Source organism: Nicotiana sylvestris, chromosome 12 (assembly GCF_000393655.2).
Source record: "Nicotiana sylvestris chromosome 12, ASM39365v2, whole genome shotgun sequence".
In the NCBI taxonomy this organism is placed as follows: Eukaryota; Viridiplantae; Streptophyta; class Magnoliopsida; order Solanales; family Solanaceae; genus Nicotiana; species Nicotiana sylvestris.
The window spans coordinates 151,090,906-151,102,668 of NC_091068.1; the positions used below are offsets into that span (position 1 = coordinate 151,090,906).

The window sequence follows — 11,763 nt, forward strand, 5'->3', positions numbered from 1 at the left end:
CTTGATGTGTGAGCATAAGTTATTTTAAATGTGTAAGAGCAAATTAAATGTTTCTCTTGATGAGATCTAATACTTGGTTATTGAAAATGCTTTTCTTACCGTAAATTTTCACTAAAGGAGGTTTTTTTATTTTATTTTATGTGTGAGCAAAAGTTATTTTGAAATAAGACAACAATTAATGTTCATTAAATTAATATTGAATAGATAAAAATTTGAAAAAAGAAGAAGGTGATCGAATTTGAAAAAATGGCTTCTATATATGTTGATTTTTTCTTCTTCTATGTTGATTACATTTAAATTAAACTGACTTAAACCAAATCACGCACACTCCTAATTGCGGACAATGCATGCAAAGAAATATATAGTCTGCTGGAATCGTATACCGCGTCTCAAAATCATAAGCTTATTCCTTCGTTATTAACTAGAGAATTCTGATTCGAGTGGGTATAGAATTGTCTAATACAATTTGTGATTTTCAGCACGAATTCAATTTGGTCGAACTTCAGTGTAAATAACCGATACTGAATGGCCAAAAAATAAAATCAGAAGCTTATAGCATGGGACTCATTGACTTTTGGAACACAGAGAGGGGACAAATGTTTGTTCAGAAAGGACCATTCAGCTTGCTATATTGTACAATGAGATAGTACGTACATTTCTGATCCATAATGCATTGGCCATAACAACAAAATCCCGTCAAAGCCACTCATTCAACTGAGGGGCCGAGGCTACGTATTATTTTCCTTTTACTGTGGATGCCATGCAATTAGTACTGGCCACCGATCACAGTAGCGGAGGCAGAATTTTCATCAAGGGGTCAAAAAAATAAAAAAATGTAGAGAAGCCAAGAGAATTCAACATTTCATATATATATATATATATATATATATATATATATATATATATATATGAAGGAGAATTCAGATGAACCCACCTCCACACTCCTAGTTCCGCACTGCAGCGGCTGTACTCTGAATATTATTGCCGGAACTCATAATGTTCTAGTAAATGTAGAGAATGAACTGTTTGTCGCAATCAAAGAAGAGGTGTATACAACAATAATAATAACATACCTGATAGAATTTAAGGGTCCACCAAACTATATAGAGAACTAGGTTCTTTATTAGTTTTCACAAAACGCACGCACACTGTAGTAAGTAACTGAATACAGAGGAATTTTACGTGAAAAATTTCCAGCTCAACGGGATTAAAAACCATGGCCTACCCTTGTAGGATTTCAACTTCACTATTGAGCAACTTTAGATTACAACCTATGTAACCTAGGAATTAACCTCTTAATTCCTCACTAACTTGTAACACTCTATTACAAGTCACTTTGTAATAACTCTATTACAAAGACTTTACAACTCGACTAACTCTAGCCAAGACATAACCGCAAGGGTTTATGATTTACAAAGGGTTTCCTACATAATGCTTCTAAGTAAGCTAAGTAAGAATTACAAGTAAGAATTTTTACAAAGTTATAACTCAATTAAGGACATACAATAACTTGATATGGGGAACTGGTCCGTAGCAGTATTGTTCTTTGTTGTTGATGCAATTGAGATCGTTTGCTAGATGATCAATCACAGTGGGAGTGCTTGAGTGAATTCTCTAAGTGTTCAAGTCATTTGTTTTTACCTTCCTTGAAGTTAATAAAGTATTTGTGACATCACTTAGAATGATGTAAGAAAGTTAGGTTAAAGGCATTTCCATAAAGTTGACTGCTGCACTGTTTCTGTACTATAGCATGTACAGGAAGCAACTTTATAGCTGGGGCAGTTGACTTGTGCAGTTTCCTCGGGAACAAGTATCTATCTGTTCCCTCTGTTGTTCCTTTGACTCTGAAGAGTTGAACTGTATCCCCACTGGAGACTTGTTGATCTTTAAGTTCTTGAGGATATGTATCAGGTTCCTTATCTGGTTCTTAACAGTAAGTTTGTTAGATCATCAAAACATAACAGGAATACACATATAACCTATTAATTTCTCCTTTTTTGATGATGACAAACTAATAATTCAAGTTCCTCCTAAGAACCAGAATGACATTGGCATTTGCAGTATTCCCCATGAATCTGTTTCTCATCCTATTCCCCCTGAATTATTTCCCCCCTTTTGGCATCATAAAAAGATCAGTAACAAGCTTTAAGCAAAAATAAATCTAGTGTGAGTTAACTCATGCCACTTATGTGCACACAACATGACTAAAAATCGAGTATAAAAGCAAGACATATACAATAAAAAGGGAAAAGCTTTCATTAAACAGTTTGGATTTTAAGACAGGGATCAAATTCAATGTTGCTAACAACCATCCACAATTCAGAACAAAAAGAGAAAACAAGTACCACAAACATCATTATAAACAATCAAAACAAAAAAAGATATCAACACCTAAGACTTGACATTGAGGGGACACTGTCTAGGGAGCACTGGAAGGAGAGGTCTTAGAGGCAGAGGCAAGGGTTTGGAGGACTAAATCCATTCAAGCATTCGCCGACATTTGCTCATTGAGCAGTTTCTCTTTCAGGTCCTCCACCTGTTTTTTGAGATCATCATTCTCATTAGTCAGACGGGCAACCTCCTCGCTTTGTGAGCTACTGGAACCAGGTGCCTCCTGAAGCTGACTCAACTGACTCTCAAGAATAGTATTCCTTGCTTTCAAGTGCCTTATCTCAGTAGTGGCACTGTTATGAGCATTGATCAACTGAGAAATGGTAGAAGTGTTTCCAATTCATCCAGCCCTATCAATGCACTCACATTCTTTGAGAGTGTACTTGGAGAAAGTTTGCTTCTCAGTGCCCACTTTAGCTTGTCCCAGAGGAACCTTGAAGTACTCAAAGACCTAGGTGAGAAGGAACTCATAAGGCAGCCCATGATTACAATCTTTGAACTCTACCATTTTATGCATGTGCTCTATCATGGTACCAGGCAAGTTGATGGTAGTGTAGTTGTCCAGTGCTTCCATGAGAAGTAATGGATCTTCTCTCAGCACGAGGGAGCAAGACCTTGTTCACCATCTCAAATAACAATTAGGACATTGGAAGGAGGGCTTTCTTCTGTACCCGTTCCCCTTGCTGAACTGCTCTATCCTTCAGGATAGCATTATAAAGTTTGAAGTACAAGTTCCCTGAACAGTAGACAGACCTTCAGCATGTACACCCAGAATAGACTCCAACAAAGAAGAGTCCATTACCATATCAACTCCATTCACCAGTACGCAGATATGATCATCCTCAATTTTGAAGAAGTCGGCATAAAAACTCTATACTTCCTCCTTATACACTTTTGGAGCATCACATGTGAACAGATGTGCCCACTGTTGAAACTCACAAATCTCAACCAATTGTCGCATTCCAGCCTCCTCCAAAATGTCATGGGTAAATGTGCGGCCCCATAACACTTTTTGATTCCTTAATTTCTTTTTCTCAGCACTCTGGGGATCACCAACTTTGGCCTTCTTAGAGAAACCAGGTTCCTCATCATTATCAACTTTTCCTTTGACAGACTTGCGAATATTCTTTCCTTTTTCATCAGGCCTCACAGGCTTTTCACCTAATTCTTCCATCACCTTGGCACTAGACTCTTCCACCAACTTATCACCAGATTCTTTCACTACATTTTCACTAGAGACAACATCATCAACCTTATTCAGACTTTTAGCATCCACATAAGATCTCTTTTTAGGCTTGGAGAGACCATGTTTCTGTGAGTGCTTTCTAGTCAAAGAATCAGGTTCTTCGTCTATTTCATCATCCACCGTCACAACAAGCACTACTTTCTCATTCACAACCTTCCCATCCTTCACCAGTTTCCTCCTCCTATGACTGACTTGGATGTTCTTAATAGCGAACTCAAGAGCCTCCTTCTTTTGCAAACTTGTAGTAGGTCACTTAGGAGTTGGCTCTTCAGTAACAACTAATCTACGCCTAGTCAGGCTGGCAATCAGCAAATCATTAGAATTCTCTTCACTATCCCTTTTTGTTTTTCAGACACAAATATCATCTCAGGCACAACCACACAAAGGCTCAGCATAGAAATTGTCATACCCCGGACCTATGCCTGGACGTAATACGACACTCGGTGCCTGACTACATGTGACCGAACGAACTAACTGGCTGGCTGAATCAACATGTGGTGTAACTATAAGCTAGAGGTAAATATAAAACCTAATAATCTACTAAAGAGTCTGACTGAAATATCATAGATACGGAAAATACTGAAAGGCCTGCAAGTATAAACAAGTAGCCGACAAGGCTAACACATTAAAACCTGCTAATATCTGACTGACTCGTTTATAGTCTGCGAAGCCTCTAAAGAATACTGAAAATGCTAACTGTTTGCCGGGACAAGGTACCCGGTATACCTTATTAACTGAAATACTAGAATGAGTAAAACAAAAGAGAAATAAGTCCCCGGAAGATTGGGGCTCACCAATAGCTGATACGAGATGTCTTAGCAAGCAGAATCGTCAACCTGCAAATCGTTACCTGCATCGCGAGATACAGGCCCCCGGGCAAAAGGGACGTCAGTACATTTGAATTGTACTGATATGTAAAACAGCTGAACAAAAGAACTGTCAATACTGAAACTGCTAGCTGATAAACTGATAACTGAAAAAGGAAGTAAGGATATGAATACTCCCTCTTCTGAATGATGAACAACCTGTTGAACTGAATATGAAACTGCGACCTTATATATATATATATATATATATATATATATATATATATATATATATATATATATATATATATATATATATATGTGTGTGTGTGTGTGTGTGTGTGTGTGTGTGTGTATGTGCACAACTGCGGCCTCGGGCCCAAGTATACGTATACATAACTGCGACCTCAGGTCCAAAATGTATAAAGCATAAACTGCGGCCTCAGGCCCAAATGCAGGTGTTCAACATTCAAGAATATAAGATTAGGAATTGAGAATCATATTACAATACATGATACTGAAATAATGAGTCATACCAAGTTACATGATACTGAATTAGTGAATAGGATTAGACTGAGATGAGTATTCATAATAAGTAGATTTATCATAACTGAAACTCATAGAATATCGAATGATTATGAGACTATACCATCTAGAGAATAGAAGTTCTACTAATATTCAGGGAACCGAGACATAGTTACTTTCTCAGGGAAACTGGTAATGGTCATAATGAATGGGACGTAAGGAGAATCATAGACATTCCCAAACGTAAAGAGTTAGCTTTACATACCTCAATTTCGCCCTTTAGTGATACTACAATGATCCACAATACTAAGAACCTTCAATATACAATAGCAACATCCAATGGAACCCAATATTAGTAACAAATTCCATAACTTAAGCCATTTAGGCATATTATCAAACACCTTGTAAGCCTAAATCTCTACATCTCATCGTCATATAATTAGTTCATCTAACTACTACCATTCATCAATAATTTATCCCACTATCATGATTAGCCAATTTATAACTCCTAAAATCACATATATGACCGTCCATCCACACCCAACCAACAAAGTTCCATTAAATAAACATCTTTCAATCTCTATAATAGTTGTGTAATCAAATTGGGAACTTATGATTTTCAATCATCATACCAAGAGTTCCAATACTTATTCATACTCATATTCCCTTAATAAATCCATACATGTAAGTATAAGGGTGTAGGATTACCTTTTTGGAAGAAATCTTGCAAATCCCTCCTTTGAGTTCTTAAAGAAATCCCTTGAAGATCTAAGTATTTTATGTGTAGATTTCATCAATACTAGTGTATAAATGATGAAATTCACAGCAAGATGGGGATTACTTACCTTGACGATGGGAGGGGTTGGAGGTCTTGAGAGAGTGGAGGAAGACCCTAAAATTCGTCCAAATAAAGTGGGGAAAATAACCCCCGAAGGTTTTATAACAAAATAGGGTTGGGTTGACAAAAAAATGCAGATTTGCACAACCGCGGTGCATGGGGCAACGCATGGGGAGGCGTGGTAATGAAAAATGTGTTTAGAAATAAAATTCGGAGGTGCTCTGTTAATTTACACAGCCGCTCCGCATGGGGCGGCGCGGTAATGTAAAAGTCTGCGCTATTTTTGGTAATTTGGTCATAACTTCTGGTATGAGTGTCCAAATAACAAACGGTTTGAAGCGTTAGAAACTAGACTCAAAGACCTTTCATTTGATGGGTTGTGAATCACATAATACTTTATATAAATGTAGATATGCTCGTGCAAAATTTGGTCTTGTGCGTGCTCATTTGGAATTTTAGTTTGTCATAAAATTTTCAAACTTGACTTAGACTTAGGCCTCTCCTTGGACCCCAAATCACTTATGATATGTCTCGTACACTTATTATCATAACCAATTGATAACCATCACATGAATACTCATTTAATGCATCCACAACAGATTCAAATTTATGGGGTGTTACAGAAATGAGAGGAGGGAGCAACGTCAGTACTGACCTGGGGTTTTTGAGAGGACCCTTGAGTTGGATCCTACAAAGAGGGATCAGGTCCTTTACAAGGTTTCCCAGTAGCACTGTTCAGTGTCGATGGTTCAATAGGCACAAGCTCTCTACCCTCTACAACAGTCTTAGACTCTTCCTCCTAAGTCTCAGACCCATCCTCACCTCTTTCGATAATAACCCCTTCATTAGCTATAACATGTTTTCTATTGCTTCTTTATCTTGTAAATCCATGGATAACACAAGAGTAGAAGGATTTTTACATGTGGGCTCAAGATTAGGACCTGTTTTTGTTGAATCACCATCCTTAGAATCATCAATTTGGTCGACATTTGAACCTTTGTCCACAAGAAGACTGGAGATTTCTTGATATTCCTCTTCTTCAACTGTACCCTTTTTACCCAACTTTTTCGGCGAGGAAGGAGGAGAGTTCATAGACACAAAACTTTTAGGGTCGAGATTTTGCAGCTCCTCTGAGAACTAGAACTCAATTGGGTAGGAGAAGAGACTGAGTGTGGGGGTGACTCTGTCATAGGGTTTTGGAAAGTAGTGGTGTTGAGCAAGGAGTCTGACATCGGTGTTTTAACTGGTGAAGACTCAATGGGGGTGTTACTTGGAATACTCGAGGTTTTGTGATTTTCAGCCATGGTGAAAAGAAGAGAAAGAATATGGTAGTTTAAAGAGAGAAAGAAGAAGAAAAAGTTTGAAGTTTGATGTGAAGAGTTATGATAGTGATAAATGTATTTAAGATGGATGAGGGACCGGTTAGAAAAAGGGCGGTAGTTTTGGGAGTCGGGTCGATTACCAATGGGTGAGACGTTTGGGTTCAAAAAACGCAAGGAAAAGAAACTGATACACTGATGATGTGGAACTTGTTTTAACCATTCAAAATTGTGCATGAGAGAATAGAGAAATTATTAACCTGTGTCAGGAGAACCAGGTTCCCTGACTAATCTTGCATCTGTAAGCTTTGCCATTTTTACCAGTGTACACTGCATCAACTGCTTATTTGCTCTGTAATCATCATGCGTGTCTACCTGTAACGGTATAGAGATGAGTTAGACTTTGCCAGAAAACGCTTTTTAGCTAATTTTACCTGGATATTTCTTTCATAGCCAATCATCGAGGGACCGGGTTCTCATTTAGGTTTAATCAGCCCTAGTGCTAGGAGATTTCCTTCAAAAAGTTCTCTGATTAAGGCCTTGGTGAATATCAGCAATCTGATCTTCTGTGCTGCAAAATTTCATGCAAATGAGCCCTTTTTCAACATTGTCTCTGAGGATGTGATGACACACATCAATGTGCTTGGTTCTTTTATGTTGGACTGGATTATTGGCCATATTGAGTGCACTTGTATTGTCGCACATGAGGGGCCCACAATCAGAGAACACTACAAAGTCTTCCAACTGCTGCTTGATCCACAACAATTGAGCACAACAAGAAGCAACTGCTACATATTTCGGTTTTGCAGTTGAGAGTGCCACCGAGTTTTGTTTCCTTGTACCCCATGATATTAGAGAAGAACACAGGAAATGTGCCATTCCAAACGTGCTTTTCCCGTCCACCAGATATCCTACATAATCAGCATCAGCATACCCAACAAGACAAAGTTGTCTCCTGAGGGATAGTAGAGAACTAGGTCATGTGTTCCTTTGAGATATCTCAATATTCTCTTGGCATCCTTCAGATGAGATTCCTTTGGATTAGATTAAAACCTTGCACAGAGACCCATGCTAAACACAATATCTGGTCTGCTTGCAGCGAGATACATGAGTGACCCTATGATCCCTCTATACATGGTCTGATTTACAGGGAACCAGGTTCATCCACGTCTAGAAGAGTAGCTATGGCAATAGGAGTGTCAATAACTTTTGATGCTTCCATGTCAAATCTTTTCAACAACTTCTTGATGTACTTCTACTGACTTATCAATGTTCCCTTTTGAGATTGCTTCACTTGAAGTCCTAGGAAGAAATTTAATTCTCCCATCATACTCATTTCAAACTCACTCCCCATGAGTTTTGCAAATTCTTCACAAAGAGAGTCAGTTGTGGCTCCAAAAATGATATCATTAACATATACTTGTACAATGAGCAGGCTCCTCCCCCGTTTCTTCAGAAAAAAGGTGTTGTCAATTTTCCCTCTTGTAAAGCCATTTTCTAGAAAGAATTTTGACAACCTTTAATACCAAGCCCGGGGAGCCTGCTTTAGCCCATACATTGCCTTGTCCAGTTTGAACACATGCTCAAGATGTTCGTAATTCTCAAATCCAGGTAGTTGCTTGACATAAACTTCTTCTTTTAGGAAACCATTCAGAAATACACTTTTGACATCCATTTGGAACAATGTGAACTCCATATGTGATGCAAAATTAATAAGAATTCCGATAGCCTTCATTCGAGCGGCTGGGGCAAAAGTTTCATCATAGTCAATCCCTTCTTCTTGATTGTAGCCTTGAACTACAAGCCTTGCCTTGTTTCTTGTTGTGTTTCTAGACTCATCAAGCTTGTTCCTGAATACCCACCTGGTTCCTATAATGGTTTGATTTGCAGGTCGAGGAACCAGGTGCCATACCTTGCTCCTCTCAAATTGATAAGGTTCTCCCAGCATGGCTGTGATCCGGTCTTCATCTTTCAGTGCTTCTTTGATATTTTTGGGCTTTATTTGAGAGAGAAAAGCTGAGAAGGCAAGTAAGTTTCTGGTCTTTGATCTGGTTCGAATTCTTGAATCAAGAGGAGTGATGATGCTATCAAGGGGGTGTGAAATTTGTGTTTCCAGTTAGACACTTGAACCTTGTTTTAAGAAGGTTCAGGTATTTCTGCATGTGAGCCTTGATTGCTTTTTGTCTCAGCGTGTAGGGTTCTTTGAACAACATCGACAACTTTGTTTTCAGCTTCAGTTGTTGTAATTGAGGGACCAGGTTCCTCTCCATCAGTTGAAGAAATGGTTGCACCATCCTCATTTGATTCCTCAAAGTGGCTCAACATATCAGCCTTTCCATTTTCCATGTCAATAATTTCAACAGGGACCAATGACTATTCTTTGTCTTGATCATTCTTATCATTCAAATCCTTTCCACGTGGGTCATGATATTCATTGAAGATCACATGAATGCTTTCCTCAACACATTGAGTTCTTTTGTTATATATTTTTAGGCTTTGTTGTGCGATGAATAACCTAGAAAGATTCCCTCATCACTTTTGACATCGAATTTTCTATGGAGTTTTGTTCATAAGGGACCTAATCATGCACCTGTTCACCAAGTAGCAGACAGTATTGACAGCTTCTGCCCAGAAATTCTTTGCAATCCCACTGTCAATCAACATTGTCATTGCCATATCTTCAAGAGTTCTATTCTTCCTCTCCATAACACTATTTTGTTAAGGTATTCGTGGAGCAAAAAAATTGTGAGTGATACCATTTTCAGTACAGAACTCATTAAATTTGGCATTGTCGAACTCTATCCCATGATAAGACCTGATGCAAGCTACCTTATTACCCATCTCACTTGGATCTTTTTGATGTAGGCAACAAACACTTCAAAAGTTTTATCCTTGGTTATGAGAAAGAAAGTTCAAGTGAATCTGGAGTAGTCATCAACTATAACGAAGATATATTACTTTCCTCCTCTGCTTGGCACCCTCATAGGTCATAGATCCATGTGAAGAAGATCAAGTGGCCTTGAGGTACTTACTTCCTTTTTGGTCTTGAATGAGGATCTGACTTGCTTCCCTTTTACACATGCATCACACACTTTGTGATCCTTGAAGCTCGACTTGGACAGACCACGAACCAGGTCCTTCCTAACCAATTTGTTTAGCAACGTGAAGCTTGCATGACCTAGCCTCCTGTGCCATAATTCAGCATCATCATCAACAACACTTAGACAACTGAGATCACTACTATGCAGAGACTCAAAATCAACAACATAGATATTTTTGTATCGTTTTGCCACTAGCACCACCTCTCCAATCACTAGGTTTGTGACTGTACATATTTTTGACACAAATTCCACCTTGTTTCCCATTGTCACAGATTTGGGAAACACTTAGCAAGATATACTTCAACCCGTTCACGTAGTACATATTTTCGATTGAGTGAGAAAGAGATTTCCCAATCCTTCCAACTCCTAGAATGTATCCTTTATTGCCATTTCCAAATGATACACTCCCTCATTGCAGGGCCTTGAGTGAAAGGAAATCATTTGTACTTCCAGTCATATGCTTTGATCAACCGCTATCCATGTGTCATTGTAGGCTGCTTCCTTTCACTGTTTCCTGCACAAGAAAATCAGGAGTTAGACTTAGGAACCCAAATAAGTTTGGGTCCCTTATAATGAGGAAAGGGGTGAATTAGGGCTCTTTTGGTCCAAGCAGGCATTATATGTTTTTTATATGAAGGACCAGGTTCCTAGCAATAGTTACTTTTTCAGCAAAGACTTTGTTTTTCTGTTGAGATTGGAATCTATCCTTACAGGTTTCCTTAAAGTGCCCATTATTGCCATAGTGAGTGCAAAGCTAATTATCAGGTACAATAACGTACTTGCTATAGGGGTTGTAGGGAGTGTTTCCCTTTGGAACCTGATTTCCTGCCTGTTTCCCCCATTGTTGATGTACATGGCAGTGATAACATCAGAGGACCAGATTCACTTAAGTGATTTTTCAATATCACTCTTCACTCTTCCTAGTTCTTCCTGAAGTTGTTTGTTTTTCTCAAGCTCTGCACACAGACTAGACTTCACTGAATTTAACTCACTTTCAAGCTTAATGTGTGCCTTACTTACAACTTCCTTTCCCTTATTAGAGTTTTCATGCCTACTCTCCATTTCAAGTTCTGCAATTGTTTCCTTTAGGTCTACTATCACCACTAATAGGTCATCTCTCTCATGTTCAATGTTAGCAACTCTCTTAGTTAAGACTTCTTTTTCTTTTTTTACACACTCAATGGTCTCTTTTAGGTCTACCGCAATAACCATTAGATCATCTCTTTCATGTTCTATATTTGTAATTTTTTCATCGAAGGCATCCGTCTCTTTCTTCAGGTTCTCAATTGTTTCCTTTAAATCAACCACAACGACTACTAGGTCATCTCTAGACTATTCTGCTTCTCCTAGTTCCACAGTTAAAGCATCCTTATCATTTATAAGACTGTGATAAGCATCAATTAACACATTAGCCAAAGACATGAGTTTTTTAGGAGAATAAGATTTCAGATTTCTCTGAACATCTAGAAAATTTACCTCATCACCATCGTCATCTTCATCATCATCAGTCTAAACCATCAAGGCAAAGATTGATTCA

At 38.3% G+C, this 11,763-nt stretch overlaps 1 protein-coding gene across 1 annotated transcript; it reads right to left on the bottom strand.

Annotated features, from left to right (window-relative positions):
* Window positions 1–10,112: 10,112 nt before the first annotated feature.
* LOC138883943 (uncharacterized mitochondrial protein AtMg00300-like) lies at window positions 10,113–10,490 on the bottom strand. The gene has a single exon (XM_070164667.1). The coding sequence runs from the start codon at window positions 10,488–10,490 to the stop codon at window positions 10,113–10,115; it is 378 nt and encodes a 125-aa protein (XP_070020768.1).
* Window positions 10,491–11,763: the final 1,273 nt, after the last annotated feature.